Source organism: Hemicordylus capensis, chromosome 4 (genome assembly GCF_027244095.1).
Source record: "Hemicordylus capensis ecotype Gifberg chromosome 4, rHemCap1.1.pri, whole genome shotgun sequence".
In the NCBI taxonomy this organism is placed as follows: Eukaryota; Metazoa; Chordata; class Lepidosauria; order Squamata; family Cordylidae; genus Hemicordylus; species Hemicordylus capensis.
In genome coordinates, this window is record NC_069660.1 from 53,704,075 (window position 1) to 53,720,219 (window position 16,145).

At 46.1% G+C, this 16,145-nt stretch overlaps 1 protein-coding gene across 1 annotated transcript in view; it reads left to right on the plus strand.

Annotated features, from left to right (window-relative positions):
* The first annotated feature begins 7,739 nt into the window (after positions 1-7,739).
* Positions 7,740-16,145, plus strand: part of LAD1 (ladinin 1) — a 67,556-nt gene continuing 59,150 nt past the window's right edge. Inside the window, exons 1-3 of the mRNA XM_053245852.1 lie at positions 7,740-7,759; positions 8,494-8,522; positions 12,781-12,868. Of these exons, the coding sequence (XP_053101827.1) occupies positions 7,740-7,759; positions 8,494-8,522; positions 12,781-12,868 (137 nt within the window). The remainder of the gene's footprint in view (positions 7,760-8,493; positions 8,523-12,780; positions 12,869-16,145) is intronic.

The following is a 16,145-nucleotide window of genomic DNA, read 5'->3' on the forward strand; positions in this document are numbered from 1 at the left end:
GTTGAACAGAAGCTTCAGATTAAGACCTAATTTTAACTGAGGCAGTAAATTTGTGTCTGGGAGATTCAAACTGTAGATGGAGACTCACATTACTGAATGTTCTTCTATTAAGGAAGGAAGGAAGGAAATCCCTGCACATAGAAAATGAGCACCTTAGAATGAAAATTAGGCTGGAACTCTTCTTCCTGGTATATATAGTTTTCTGTATGGAGAGAATTTTTGTAATGGTATTAGGAACATAGGAAGCTGCCTTCTACTGAGTCAGACCATTGGTCCATCTAGCTCAGTATTGTCTGTACAGACCGGCAGCAGCTTCTCCAAGGTTACAGGCAGGAATCTCTCTCAGACCTATCTTGGAGATGCCAGGGAGGGAACTTGGAACCTTCTGCATGAAAGTGCTTTTCCCAGAGTGGCCCCATCCCCTGAGGCGAATATCTTACAGTGTTCACATATGTAGTTTCCCATTCAAATGCAAATCAGGGCGGACCCTGCTTAGCAAAGGGGACAATTCATGCTTGCTACCCCAAGGCCAGCTCTCCTCCCATTCAGTCATGTGGAGCAGCACTTGCAGACTGAACTGGTACAGACACACGTTGAGCAGTTCAGTGGTCTGTATCAGGGGTTTCCAACCTCAGGCCCCCAGATGCTGCTGGACTACAGCTCCCACCATCCCCTGCCATAAAGGCCTTTTGGAGCCAAATTTGGGACCTCTGGGTCTTTATTACTGAGAAGTAGTATATTCACACAATTCTGCCCACAACCCAATACACTCTCTTTTTTCTGGGAGGGGTGATAGTGCCCCCTTCCCCAATCATCAGATCAGACTCTGGAAGATATTTTAAAATGTTGCATCAGCATCATATATCTTGTCATTCTAAAAAGCTTGATTTGAATTTAATGCAATAGTCAAGGGACAACTATAATTCTGATGATCACCAGCAGGTGGCACAGTCTGTATCATGTATGTACACACTCCACCCCCCCCCCCCGCACGGGGCCTGAAACAGGACCTGGAATCTGGCATTATTTATTTATTTTTATTTATTTTTACATTTCTATACCGCCTTTCATTAAAAGAAAACCCCAAGGCGGTTTACAAAAATTAAAACATACAATAAAAAGCAATAAAAACATCAAGCAATAAAAACATCAAGCTAAAAACATATAAAACAAGGATAAAAACAAGACAACAGATAAAAACACCCAGAAGCAGCAGTATAAATGATTATGTAAAAGCCTGGGTAAAAAGCCAAGTCTTTAAAAGCTTTCTAAAAGCCGTGATGGAGTCTGAGGAACGAATGGCCACTAGGAGAACATTCCAGAGTCTAGGAGCAGCAACAGAGAAGGCCCTGTCCCGAGTGCATGACAGCCGGGCCTCCCTCATTGTCGGCACCCGGAGCAGGGCCTCCTCAGATGTCCTAGTCAAGCGGGCAGCAACCCTTGGGAGCAGGCGGTCCCTCAAATACCCCGGGCCCAAACCGTTTAGGGCTTTAAAGGTCAAAACCAGCACCTTGAATTGGACCCGGAAATGAACCGGCAGCCAGTGCAGCTCTTTCAAAATGGGGGTGATATGGTCCCAACGGGCAGCTCTGGATAAAACCCTCACTGCCGCGTTTTGCACTAGCTGCAGTTTCCGGATATTCTTCAAGGGCAGCCCCACGTAGAGCGCGTTGCAGTAATCCAGCCGCGACGTGACTAAGGTGTGGGTAACCGTGGCGTGGCCAGATCTGCCTTCTCGAGAAAGGGACACAGCTGGCGCACCAGCCGAAGCCGTGCAAAGGCACCCCTGGCCACCGCCTCCACCTGAGCTTCCAAAAGCAAAGCCGGGTCCAGTAATACCCCCAAGCTGCGTACTTGCTCCTTCAAGGGGAGTGCAACACCATCCAGAACCGGTAAAATCTCCTCATCCCGATTGGCTCTCCTACTGACCAACAGTACCTCCGTCTTATCCGGATTCAATTTCAGTTTGTTAGCCCACATCCAACCCATCACGGCCTCCAGCCCCCGGTTCAGGACATCCACCGCCTCCCTAGGATCAGATGACAAGGAGAGATAGAGCTGAGTGTCATCTGCATATTGCTGACAACTCAGTCCAAGTCCCCGGATGACCTCTCCCAGCGGCTTCATGTAAATGTTAAACAGCATGGGGGACAAGACCGATCCCTGTGGGACCCCACAGGCCAATGGCCACGGGGCCGAGCAGTAGTCCCCCAGCACCACCTTCTGGACCCTCCCCCCAAGAAAGGACCAGAACCACTGCAACGCAGTGCCTCCGATTCCCATACTTGAGAGGCGGCCCAGAAGGATACCATGGTTGATGGTATCGAACGCCGCCAAGAGGTCCAGCATTATCCTTCACTTAATGCCACCAATGCCCCTAAAGATCCATGAATTTCTACACGGATAAAAAAAGGAGATGTTGGTCGCACACAGAAGCCCTTCCTGACTACAGCTCCTCATCAGCATCAGCTTTGTGGGGGTGGGGTGGTAGCAGCAGAAACTGGAAACTTCTCTGGAGGTTCTCCCAACATTCCAGAGCCAGGGCAGGGCCATGAGGGGACGCGGTGGTAAGAGAATCCGCAGGAGACCTCAGCATACATGGGATTTCTACCCAGGGCTCCTTGAGTCCTCCTTGAGTCCTATGCAAAATGCATGACTGTTATTAGCTTCAGACACTGGAAGCTAAAGAAAACTACCGTGTTTCCCCGAAAATAAGACAGTGTCTTATATTAATTTTAGGCCCAAAAAAAGGCACTAGGGCTTATTTTCGGGTAGGTCTTATTTTTATTGAAGTTCAAAAAAGTTCTAGTTTGAATAGCTGGCTGCTACCCTTCTACTCAGTGTCCTTTTAGTCCATCAACTGTTACTCAGACATGACACCTCAGTTTGCTGTGTTCTTGACCTTAATCAAAAGTTATTTGTGTTTCCCCGAAAATAAGACAGTGTCTTATATTAATTTTAGGCCCAAAAAATGCACTAGGGCTTATTTTCGGGTAGGTCTTATTTTTATTGAAGTTCAAAAAAGTTCTAGTTTGAATAGCTGGCTGCTACCCTTCTACTCAGTGTCCTTTCAGTCCATCAACTGTTACTCAGACATGACACCTCAGTTTGCTGTGTTCTTGACCTTAATCAAAAGTTATTTGTGTTTCCCCGAAAATAAGACAGTGTCTTATATTAATTTTAGGCCCAAAAAATGCACTAGGGCTTATTTTCAGGTAGGTCTTATTTTCGGGTAGGTCTTATTTTCAGGGGAGGGCTTATAATTAGCGGTACATCAGAAATTACTGCTAGGTCTTACTTTCGGGGTAGGTCTTACTTTCGGGGAAACACGGTAGAAGAAAACACATTGGCCGATGTTCAGACTAATGAAGCACTGGTGCTGCTAATGCTGTGCTGGTGCTATGGGGGCTGGGATTTTTGTCAATCTCCCTTCCCTCTGTAGCCCACTGTGCCTCCTGAAAATATGTCCCTAAGGGCTGTATGATCCTCAAGGACATATTTGCAGGAGTCACTGTTGGCTTCAGAGGGAAGGGGAAATTGGCAAAGATCCCCCCCCCCCCAACATAGCACCAGCGCACCACTGCTACACCAGAACTTTGCTAGTCTGGATATCACCTGTTTATTCAGAAAAGTAGCCCATATTTTGTAGAAAGCAGCAGAAAGAGATGGAAAATGCCAAATTATGTGGAAGATTCATGATTGCACCATCAACATCTGTTACAAAGCATATGTCATCTATGAGAGCAGGGGGGTTGGCATGGAACAATGGTGTGTGGGGACCATTGGGACCACCTTCCACAAGCTTTTATCAGACATTGTGCCAATCTTTTGCACCCAGCCAGGCTATTAGCAAAACTGCCCTGAGTTAATTTGCTACCCCCCAAACTCTTTTTAAGCTTTTAAAAGATGACATTGGGAGATTCCGTCACGAGTCTCCCACATCACATGATGTTTAGTCCACCTGGTTCAATCTGCCATGAATGATGTGCTCAGACCGCCTGGAAGGTTCCCCTTTGGAAGCCTGGAAGAACTGAATGGAAGCTTCTCAAGAGAACAGGGCACTGAAGCACTCTTTTGCCCGTGAAACTTCCACTCACCAGAAACTGGGCAGTCCCTAAAATGGCCCAGAAAATCCTGTCTTTCCAACCCTGTCATTACTTCTTTAAGCCTTGGAACAAACCAGCCAGTTGCCTTTTTCAGTCTCAGTCTCCCCCAACTGGATTCATAATTGCTATTTTCCTGCCATTTCCTTCTCAATGGACCCAGAGAATAAAAAGCAGCATTTTATTTATTTTATTTATGTATCATATTTCTGTGCTGCCTGATATAGACATCTTTAGGTGGTGCACAAAGTTAAAACATAACAAATATAAAACAATATAAAAGTTAAAATTCACCAAGTAAAAACAATCTCAGTAGATAAAGACATATTAAAAATTCCAGTTAGAAGCCTAGTAAAATGGGGACGTCTTGAGGGTCTTCTTAAAAGCAAGCAGAGAAGGAGATGCTCATATTTCAACTGGGAGCATATTCCAGAGCCCTGGGGCAGCCACAGAGAAGGCCCAGTCCCGGATCGCCACCAAACAAGCCTGCGACAACCATAACCAGACCTCTCCAGATGATCTTAATAGGCAACAGGGTTCATGACAGGCAAATCCAGGTTAATCATGACAGGTGAACCAGGTTTTTACTAGGTTAATTTTTGGCAGTCCATTGATACTGTTCATTGTAATCCATCAATTGTTTTGCTTCTTTGAGGCTTGGCCAGCTATGTTTTGCACATAGTACATCCCAAGGCAAGGGCTATTTAAGTCCTGCTGGGCCCACCTACTTCCGTGACTGTGGCTCCCTGCCAAGGAGAAAAGATTCCTACCAGAACGCATAGTCTGTGCCTCTCATGGGCCTCCCCTGGGACAAAGTTTACTCTTATTTGATCCTAAGCAATTTGTGCCTCAACTGGGCACATTATTACCCAGCTGGGCATATTGCCACAGAGCACAGCAGATGAGCACTCTGACAGCCTGGGCTCCAGTTTACCAGTAACTAAGTTCATGGAGTTCTTTGTGCATCGCAGAAAAATGTTTCCACCTCATACAGCAAGAATGCAGTTATTAGATGTGCCAGTAGTCAGTGGCTGCTCTGGGCTATAGTGAGTGGGACAGGTTATGCCTTTAACAGGTGTGTCTGTGTACTCCCAGTCTACCTGAAAGAGTGCTATATGGAGGCTGCCTGATGTCATCAGCCTGATATTTTGGCTAATTCAACAGTTTGGCAGTGGATTTGCTCTTTAAGCTAGGACTGTTGCCAGATCCAGACTTTTGGTGGGATGAAGGGGTCTGGTGAAATTGCTACTGCCTGGCCACTTCAAAGCACTGTCATTGATCCCTCAAAAGCAACACAACAGTTGTGAGCCAGATATTTTTAAAAAGAAGAAGAAGAAGAAGGTGCTGATTCAGTGAAAGATAGGGCCATCTAAAAGTGCAATATTAGAAAACAAGCACCTCTGGATTCAGGGGGGCCTACATCTGAGACAACGTGCTAGGAGGATTATGCGGTGCATTCCTTTAATGTAGTGTAGCTGAGGAGATAAGAGCATGAGCTGTGAGCAGAGAAGAGAACTCTCCCCTTGGTGTGCCTCTGCCACCCACTCACTAAGTGGCCTTAGTTGAGATACTGTTCTCCCAGCCTCAGCTTGCACCTTCCCATCCGCAGAATGGGGATCATAATATTGTCCTACTTTACAAGGCTATGGCAAGGATTACTGGAATGATGTATTCCCTGCTGTATGATGTATTCCCTGGGCCCCCTGCTAACTGAGCAAAGAGGCACCTTTTAAAAGTGGTGATGCTCTTTATTTAGCAGGGGGAGAGCAACTGGCCCTATCCATCCCCAGCACAGCATCCCTCCAATCGCTGTTGCTGGCGTCTATTTTATGTTTCTTTTTTAGATTGTGAGCCCTTTGGAGACAGGAAGTCTATCTATCTATCTCTATGTAAACCGCTTTGAGAACTTTGGTTGAAGAGTGGTATATAAATATTTGTCACAGTAGTAGTACTACTAGTAGTATATAAAGCACACTTGTATATCAAATGCACTTTGTAAACACTACTCTAACAGTGCACTCGGGTTTCACTCTTGCAGTTCAAGAGGTCTTGATGCACTCCTAACTTTTACTGGATTGTACCCAATGATAGCATTTCTGCATGTGTCTGCTGTGTCTAAGAAGATCTGCGTGGCAGGAGCAGCAAGAGCTGCCATGGACCAGCAAGTGGGGATGACAACTCCCTCAAGTCCCTTCTGGTTAGGATTCTGACTGCCATCAAGCCAACTGTTCCTGGGAAGCCTTTGTCCTAGCCTTCTAGTCCTATATTATAATTGAGACTAAGTTCATGCAGATGAAATCATCACATAGTCCGTCCCCCGCCCCAGTTTATCCTTACAAAGGTAGCTGCCTTATACTGAGTCAGACCCTCGGTTCAGTATTGTCCACTCTGACTGGCAGCTGCTCTCCAAGGTGTCCAGGCAGGAGTCTTTCCCAGGTTTAACTGGAGGAGATGCCAGGAATTTGAACCTTCTGCATGGAAATGCTCTGAGCTGAGCTTACTTGTGGGGCTCACATGCCCCATCTCTTCTGGTATTTAGATGGCTTTCGAAGACATGTTTTCACCCTGTTTTGGGGACTACTCAAAACTGAGGTGGTAAATTTGTCTGTTTCTGAGGTCTTATGCTTCGGTGGTTGTGTTTACATCACATTAAATAGATATGTTGCTAATATTTTTCATATTATTGTGAGCTGCTTTGGGGGAGGGAGGGTTTTTGTTTTATTTGTAAGCACCCAATAAATACATGAATATCTTTAAAAATGAAAACCTCCACATCTCTGACACTCCATCAATCATCATTCAAAGGGAAAGAACAATATGAGGCTATTCCGACAATCAGGAGAAATCGGGCTAGGGGAGCCTAGCCAGATTTCTCCTGATCGTGAGAACCACCGGACTCGCAGGTGAGCCCGGTGGCCTCCAGGCGGTTATCCCACCAAAGTAACCCTCCCCTTAAACCAGGTTTGCGGAGCAAGCTCTCCGCAAACCCATTTTTTAAAATCGTGAGTAGCTGTGGTGCAGCTCCACGCCGCGGCTACTCACGAGGAGAAAAGCAGCCTCCCGGCAAAAGCCAGGGTAAAAAACAGGGAGAAAGCAGAAAGGAAGGGCAAAAGGCAAGAAGGGGGACAGAAGGGAAAAAGTAGGGATTGCATCTCTCCTCCCACCAAGCAAACAAGCTAGTAAAAGAGCAGACTTACCAGCAGCCAGGGAATCCTCCAGTGCAGGGAGCTTCCTCTAGCCCCAAGTCTCCTGCCTGCAACTTTCTCTTTTGGTCTTACTGGCTGGAACAGCTGCTACTCAAGCTGCTCCAGCCAATCTGATTCCTAAGGGGCTCCTCCTGGCACTGCCCCTAGGTAGAAGGGGAAAATGTGTTTAAAATATCATTCCTGAAGCAACCAGGAAGTGTATTTTTAACCCATTATTGTAGTTCTTCCAGGGGGAAGTGGTAAGTCTGATCCTTTTTTAGCTTGTTTGTTTTTGTTGGGAGTGGGGTAGCGGGGTGGGTGGGCACAGCCATTACTGACCAGCCACCACTGGATAATTTGGAGCAGGATGATCCATCATCAGAATTTCCTTTTCATTATATACCGCTTCATCTGATGTGCAAAAAACTGTGTAGGTTTGAAGGAGGCGGAAATGGTAGATCAGATGAACAGGTGTAGCAGTCAGTTTTGGTTACAGTGTTGGATTAGGCATGGGGAGATCTGAGTTCAAATCCCTGTTCAGGCATGGAAATCACAGGGTGAATCTGGGCTTGACACTTATCTCTCAGCCTAACCTGCCTCACAGAGCTGATGTGAGGATAAACATAAACTATGTACACTGCTCTGGGCTCAATGATACAAAGTGCAATGATCCAAAATAATGTAGCATATAAAAATTTAAAAGAAAAAGGCTACAATAATGAAAGTCAAACCATGAGACAATGCTAAGATTGTCAAAGCTAAGAGGACCAATCACAAAAATGGTTTTGTTTGTACATTTTAATGAGGTACAAGCTCTTGAGAGGAAAACAAGGAAGTGAAACGCTGTCCTTAAGACTGTTAACTGGGTTCTGGCTCCAAAATCCTGGTTTTCCTCTTTAAAGTCCCAAATGACCCCAGGCTCAGAGTATCTTAAGGAGCACCTCCTCCCATCTGTCTCCTGCTTGTGGTTTACAATCTGCCAGGGAGACCTTGATGCCTGTGTCCTCCAAGATAGTGCTACTGCTTTGGGAAATGGACAAAACAGGTAGGAGTAAAGGTTGCATGACCTCCACTTTTGCTTAGGTTAGAAGTACAGTTTGTCTTTAAAAAAAAAAAAAGACTGTTTTACATTGCTTATTGCCCGGCTAAAGTACCAGAAGCAGAGCAGAGATAAAGTTAAACATTACCTTCACTCTGCCCCCCAGGGAGCCTGTGGATGCCCTCACTGGAAAAGGTAAGTGCCTTGCTGATTAAACTTTGCCACACGCACACACACACAAACACACACGGTAATGCTCACAGCTCAATAAAAAGACAGCTTCTCAATGTAATTTAAACACACACACATTGCTGTCTATTCTATAAATTGTGCTGCTTCAGGTGGACTCCACTGGAGTGTGCATTTACCCAGAGATTCCTTCGTAAAGGTGTACCCAAACCAGTGTGCCCAAACTTACACTACATTGCTTTTCAGCTGGGGGTCTCACTGTCCACTAAGCTTTGCCTGTTTCCAATACAGTTATCTTATCTTCTGTCTCTCATAAGTGCAGGTTCAGAATGCTAATTTTTTAACACACACACAATTTATATGACTGCACGTGAACCTTGATGAACCCATGAAGACTCTGGCACTTTTGGTCTTGTGTATGGAAAAAAAAAATAGTGGCGGTGAGGATACCTTCAGATAGGGTTAGGGTTGCCAACTGTCCCTCATTATGCAGGATGTCCCTCATTTCAGGGATGAAATGTTGGTCCCTATAGGGACAGCATTTGTCTCTCATTTATTCAATAGCATATAATTCAATTACATATACATCAATGATACCCAGGCTCTTGATTGCCACTGCATACACCTCCCAGCCTCCCCCTCTTGCCAGCCCCTCCCCCCCCAACTTGTGTCCATCATTCTGGAACTTGTATTCCGCATTCTGGCAATGAAATGTTGGCAACACCAATGTTGGATTAGTGTGAGGATCTTTAATAAGACAAATGTAGCTTCTGCTAAAAAGAAAAGAAAAGAAAGAAATTAGCAAGACACAAAGCAAGCAAGCATCTCCAGCAGTGAAGCAGCAGTGCAACAATAGTATGGAAGATACTTGATACTTTATTTATTAGATTTACATCTCAATATTCCATGGAGGTCAAGGTGACGCACACGGGGCTCCCAGACCCATGAGACCTCGACTTAATAAGCTTCTACAAGGTGGCTGCAACACCTGACTTCAGACCATAGCCAATCAGATCTCATGGGGTCTGATCTGGATTGCATCAACTTTTTGCGCATTTTTAAAAAACTGGCAACCTGTGTCTGGACTGTCTGGTCTGGAGACACTCCCTTAAGAAAGAGTTCCAAAAATAGGAAGGAGGCAGCAAAGGCAACCTAGCCACTTTTGGTTAAGTTGTGCAATTTGTGAATAGGCCAAGAAATTGAATCATATAGTTACATCGTGTCTCCAAGATCTTGTGCAATAAGGACCTCCAGGTTTATACAGATCACTTCTGCTAAGGGCCATTCTAGACACTCGGGGAAAATACATGGGGCCTGTAGCATTTCAGATTGAAGGTTGCAGGGATGCATCTCCACATTAACAACTCCTCACAAGTAGAAAGCTCACATCAGGGGAAAGACTAAACTAGAAGTTTCCTCTTGGATATATTAGCTTTCTACATAGAGTTGCTGCTATGGTGGTCTCTTTTCTGTTCTTGCATCACCTAATATAGGATGCACTATTCTATCAAAGACAACTACAAGGCTTTGTGGTCACCAGGAGTCGACACCGACTGGACGACACTACTTTACTTTACCTTTGACCTTTACCTTTACTTTACGGGATAGTCCATCTGTCTGTCTGTCATTGGACTAACTCCCATTGTCCCCTGCTAACTGAGCAAAGAGGCACCTTTTAAAAGTGGTGATTCTCTTTATTTAGTGGGGGAGAGCAACTGGCCCTATCCATCCCCAGAGCAGCACCCCTCCTGTGGCTGTTGCTAGTGTCTATCTTATGTTTCTTTTTTAGATTGTGAGCCCTTTGGACACAGGGGGCCATTTTATTTATTTATTTATTTATTTATTTATTTATTTATTTATTTATTTATTTATTTCTATGTAATCCACTTTGGGAACTTTGGCTGAAAAGTCGTATATACATATCTGTCATATTCGTAACGATTGTGGCTGGGTACGATGGGAGTCATAGTCCAACAACAGGGCGCTTTCCAGATTACTTAATACAACAGTGTCACAATGTATCTGCAAAGTGTGCTTCCATACTTCCTGTGTTGTGACACCACAGTGGCTGCACTGACAGCAAGGTGCCGTTCACATTTCCGATGCCTTCTTTTGGATTTTATTGCTGCGTTACAGTGCTATGATGTTGTATGTACATTGCAAAAAAAACCACCAAAAAAACCCCAGCTCTGTTTTCTGTAATTCTCCCCTGCAAATTAAGCATCATCATGCCCCGCTGGGTGACCACACCACCCGGGGTAGATTAAAGAGGATTTGGGGCCCCCTCAGGGATTGTGGAGGCTCTGGACTTGGGCCTCAAAGTCCAGGGGTAAGAGCACCACTGCTCATAATATCTTGAAAATGTTTGGTTTGCTCCAACCACAACCCTGGGCAGCTGGGAAATAAAACCAATGAGAGGGAGTCTTCTCATTTTACCTCTCTGAGACTCTGATGATATCACGATGCACAGTTCCTTTGATGAGCGGGATCTCCCCCAATGATTGTGATCATTTTATTATAGGAGACGGTTAAAAGGAGGTTTTTATACTTTTAGATTCAAAGTCTTATAAACTTAAGCTCAGGAATCTTAATAATAACAGCATCTTACTCCAACATTTAACCGTGAAGGGAAAGGGAAAGTGATGAAAGGAGAAGTAATAACTGCTACTATCTCATATACCAAGCCATAAAACTGCCTACCAGATTAACCTGAGATCAGAATGATTGCTGGTTGGGAAATATTCAGCAGTGATCGTTTTTTAACAGACAAGACTGTCAACAGACAAGCCAACAGAGTAAATTTCATTTGCTGGTGCTTGGAAGGTGATAAGGGACTTATTATCTCTGTGATCTAAGTACAAGGCTGTCAGAACTTTTTGCTGGGATGGGTCTAGAGAAAAGGCAGATATTAAAGCTATTCACACGACTGTCAGGTGGAAGACAGGGTCAGGTGGAAGACAGGGTCCAACTCACCTTCCCCCCCACCCGACGATCATCTACATGCTGCTAGGAGCGCGGCTCATTCTCCTAGACAATCCACGACACTGCTCCAAGCAGTTAGGATCTCTGCAGGCCAGGACACTGTGTCCTGGCCTAGGGATATCCCACAATGCACCAGGTGATGAACACAGTGCATTGGGTGATACCCCTGTGAGACAGGTGTGCTAGATGCCCGTATCTGTCGATGCTCAGGCTGTGTGCAGCTCGAGCATACACATGTCCCTGGCACCAGGGTTAAGGGAGCGCTTGCACCCTAAAACCTGGCTAAAGACATAACCACGGCTGGGTTTAACATTTGGGCTATCCAAATGTTAACTTGATCCCAGTTGTGCACACAAGCAGCAAAACCCAGGTTAGGCTGCCCTAGCCGAGTTTTTTGCTGCTTGTGCGCATAGCTTTATTGATATATAGCACAATGAAGTGTACATAACTGTAACCTCTAGACTTGACTACTGCAATGGACTCTATGTGGGGCTGCCTTTGTATGTAAACTGGAAACTGCAGTTGGTACAGAATGCAGTAGCCAGGTTGGTCTCTGGATCGTCTCAGAGAGAGACCATATTACTCCTATACTAAAAGAGCTACACTGGCTACCAATAAGTTTCCAGACAAATACAAGATGCTCGTTATAACCTATAAAGCCCTAAACAGCTTAGGCCCTGTGTTTTTAAGAAAACATCTTCTTTGCCATGAGCCCCATCACCCATTGAGATCATCTGGAAGGGTTTGTCTGCAGTTGCCACCGGCTCGTCTGGTAACTACTCAGGGACGGGCCGTCTCTGTTGCTGCCCCAAGACTCTGGAATGCGCTCCCTGTTGAAATAAGACTCTCCCCATCTCTGACAACTTTTAACAAGTCTCTAAAGACTTGTTTTTTTCAACCAAGCTTTTTAACTGGACTGTGGTTTTAAGTAGTTTTAAGGTTTTCATTTTAAATCTGTTTTATGTTGCTGTAAACTGCCCAGAGCCGGAAGTTTGTTGCCAGGCGCGTAACAACCATAGGGCAAGGGGAGACAGTTGTCTGGGGGCCCCACTGCCTGGAGGGGCCCCCCAGAGGCACCTCACGTGACTCCCCATTGCCCCCTGCCCAGCCCCAAGGCTCCTCAGCCACTTGCCCTGTTCGCCGTCTCTCCAGCTTGTTCTCCTGGCCGGCAATCGAGGGAGCAGACAAGCTGCAAAGAGCTCCTTTTCTCCCGCCTCTCAGCTGATCGGCGGGTGGGCGGGGCTTCCACGGAGGTCTGGTGTAGGCCTCTGTGAAGCCTGAACTCCAGTAGGGCCCAAGCCAGCCAGGAAGGAGGAGGCAGCCAGAGAGGCCTCCACTGTTCTCTGCAGCAGAAGACCCCTTGCTGCCAGGTAGAGTGTGAACTCCTTTTTGTGGTTACCTTCCCCACCCAGATATATAGGGATCTGCTTGCCATAGGGCTTTGATATGGGGGGGAGGGACTGAGAAGTCTCTGAATATTTATTTTTAAACAGCTTGGAAAATTTGCTGGCTTAAAAAAAACTATCTAAAAAGTCCTATAAGTGGCTTGTTTCATGGCAGAAAATTACAAAAACTTCTGGAAGAAACAGTATTATATTTATTTTATTCATTCATTTATAAATGCACTTATGTTCAAGTTGTTTTGCAACCCAGAAGGTCTGAGTGAGAACTGTGAAGCATGTCTTCTGCTTTTATTTTATTTTATTTTTCTTGTGTGTGAACTGCTCCCCAATAACTTGCAGGGACTTCAGGGTAAATCTGGCCAACATGTGAATGCCGCACCTCTATTCCAGAGGAGATGTGTGTTAAAGGGCTTTAAAAGCCTCCTGTGAAAAACCTCCTGGAATCAAACTTGACTGAATTTGTTCAGAATTCTGAGAAAACAAACATAGGCTCACCCTGCATGGTTGAAAGTCGCCTTGGCTAATCTGCAGCGAGGGGCCCATTGTAATCATTCATCTTTCTAGTGTGTTCTAGGCATTAAAAGTAAAACAAATGTATAGTACTCAATGTATATCACTATATATTGTGACGTGTGCGTGTGTGTATTCAGTGAAATGTATTTGCAGGCAGCATACTTATTTTGGAATATCAGACTTAAATCCTTGGGGGCCTGGGGTGTGCGGAGGCCCTGGACTTTGAGTGGGGGGGCCCCATTTTAAAATCTTGTCTCTGGGCCCACTCCAACCTTGCTACGCCCCTGTTTGTTGCGATCTACAGATGTGATGAATGAATGAATAAAACTAAATTAAACAAGAGGTTGGTTCACATGGTTGAGAACTGGGCTAACTGAGAATGCACCTGGCATGAGAATGCACCTGGCATGCTCCCAGTTCTTGCTCATCTGTGAGCAGAAATCCCATTTAAGTCCTCCATAAGTGTCCATGTGCCATGTGGGAGGCTCTGCTTTAGCCTTGATCCAGTCCTAGATGAAAACTCCCAATTAGCCTGTGCCAGCCACCATGGCACACAATTGTTTTCAGGTGAGTTAACTGGCATATTTGCTTGCAGACAACTGAAAATTGGGAGTGCATTGTCAGGAGCATTTCCAGACAGCAGGCTTTACAGACCATCAGTTTACTGGGAGGCTTTACTGTGAGTTTGAATTTCCCTCTAAAAACTGACACAAAAAGTGGATTTTTTAAACCGTGGACATAAATTGGGATATGCTTTAATGCACAATGAAAAACCCAAATTGTATGTGAAGTGTTCCCTGATAGCTTGCAGGGACTTTGGAGCAGTGTCCCTGCAAGCTATCACTGGGAGAGGAAAGCTGGTCTTGTGGTAGCAAGCCTGACTTGTCCCCAGAGCTAAGCAGGGTCTGCCCTGGTTGCATCTGAATGGGAGACTTGATGTGTGAGCACTGCAAGATATTCCCCTCAGGGGATGAAGCCACTCTGGGAAGAGCAGAAGGTTTCAAGTTCCCTCCCTGGCTTCTCCAAGATAGGACAAGATTTTTTTTTTTTTAATAGGACAAGATTTTTTTAATTGAACCAACAAACTACCAAAGCATACAGTATGTTGCCAAAGCACAATTATATACAAAGTTGCCAAAGCACAATTATATACAAGATAGGGCTGAGAGAGATTCCTGCCTGCAACCTTGGAGAAGCTGCTGCCAATCTGTGAAGACAATACTGAGCTAGATAGACCAATGGTCTGACTCAGTATATGGCAGTTTCCTATGTTCCTATGTTCCTCTAACAGTGATTCCCAGATGTTGTTGACTACAACTCCCATAATTCCCAGTCAAAGCCTGGGGATGCTGGGTCGGCATTGTAGTGAACAACATCTAGGAATCCCTGTTAGAGGGAACAGTGCTTTGGAGTAAATCTGGCTAATATGTGAACATACACCCTCTATTCTGGAGAAGTGAACTAAAAACCCTGTCTGGAAATGCTCTAGGTGAGTTAGCCCGATTCTCAGCTGCGTGAACCAGCCAGCCCTAGTGTGATTAGTGTCCGGAAGCTGAGTCATGGGCAGCAGTCACTAGGGGGTGCATGTCTAAAGCCAGGATTGGGAAAGCCAGGAGCACACATCAGAGGTCATGCCAAGTAGACTGGGGAGCCAGGAAGGTCAAAACAGGAGCTGAAAGCCGGTAACATGCCAGAGGTCAAGTGGGATCAACAATCAGGAGCCAGAGAGAAGACAGGAGCCAAGAACCAGAAGCACACCAAAGTAGTTGTCAGGAGAAGCAGACGGGAGCCAGGAGGAAGCCCAGGATCGCACCAAGCAAACCATCAAGACCAAGACGGCCCACCAGCACAGGAGGACGTTGATACTGAAGCAAGGCCTGCCTCAGCCTTTTATACTTCCTGCTGGAGGAAAAGGCTAATGAATGATCCTAAAGGGTGGAGCCTCCCCAGGGTTTCAGAAGCCTAGGAGTCGGCTGCAGTGTAGTAGGCTACCACAAGGGCCAGCAACATGCCAGGGCCTCAGGGCAGACAGAGCATGACAGTAGGGAAGAACCTGCAAGGTACTGGGTGGCGGGGTGGGGTAAGGTCTCAGCCACGGATTCTGGCAGTAGGACTTGGGCACTGTACTCCTTGCACCACCGCAGCAATTCCTGGGCAGAGGAAAGTATTGGGCCGCTCTCTGCAAGACCCCTCTAATGGCCAGAACTGGTACTGCAAAGCTTCAGTCCAGGTGACCTGAGGAACCAATAGGTGGTACCGGGCCACCCACCTGGCCATCCTCAACCTCATCTCCTGCCTCTGGACCTTCTGGTTCTTGTCTGTGCAAACCAGCTTGCTCAGTCCCTGCCCTGCAGTGACCCACTTCTACTGCTGCCTTTAACCTTTTCCCGCCTGCTGCACAATCAGACCTCCTTAGCTGCCTTGCAGCCAGCCCTAGGACTGATAGAACCATGCTTGGTAGCAACCATATGCTGGGACAACGAGAGCCTGCTGGGGAAATGAGAGCAGCAGGAGAGTTTGATTACTGGCTGTTCAACATACAGGCATCCATATGGAGAATGTATGTTTTCCCCTCTGCGGCCAATTGGAGGAGCTCCAAGAGGAGATGTGGATTGGAGCAGGGGCAAAGCTACCAGTGCTCCAAGGTGTCCTTGGAACATGCGCTGTGCTGCCCCTGAGGGCCACCTAGCTTGCCTCCCCCCTCCACTACAGTTGGCTACTCCGACTGCTT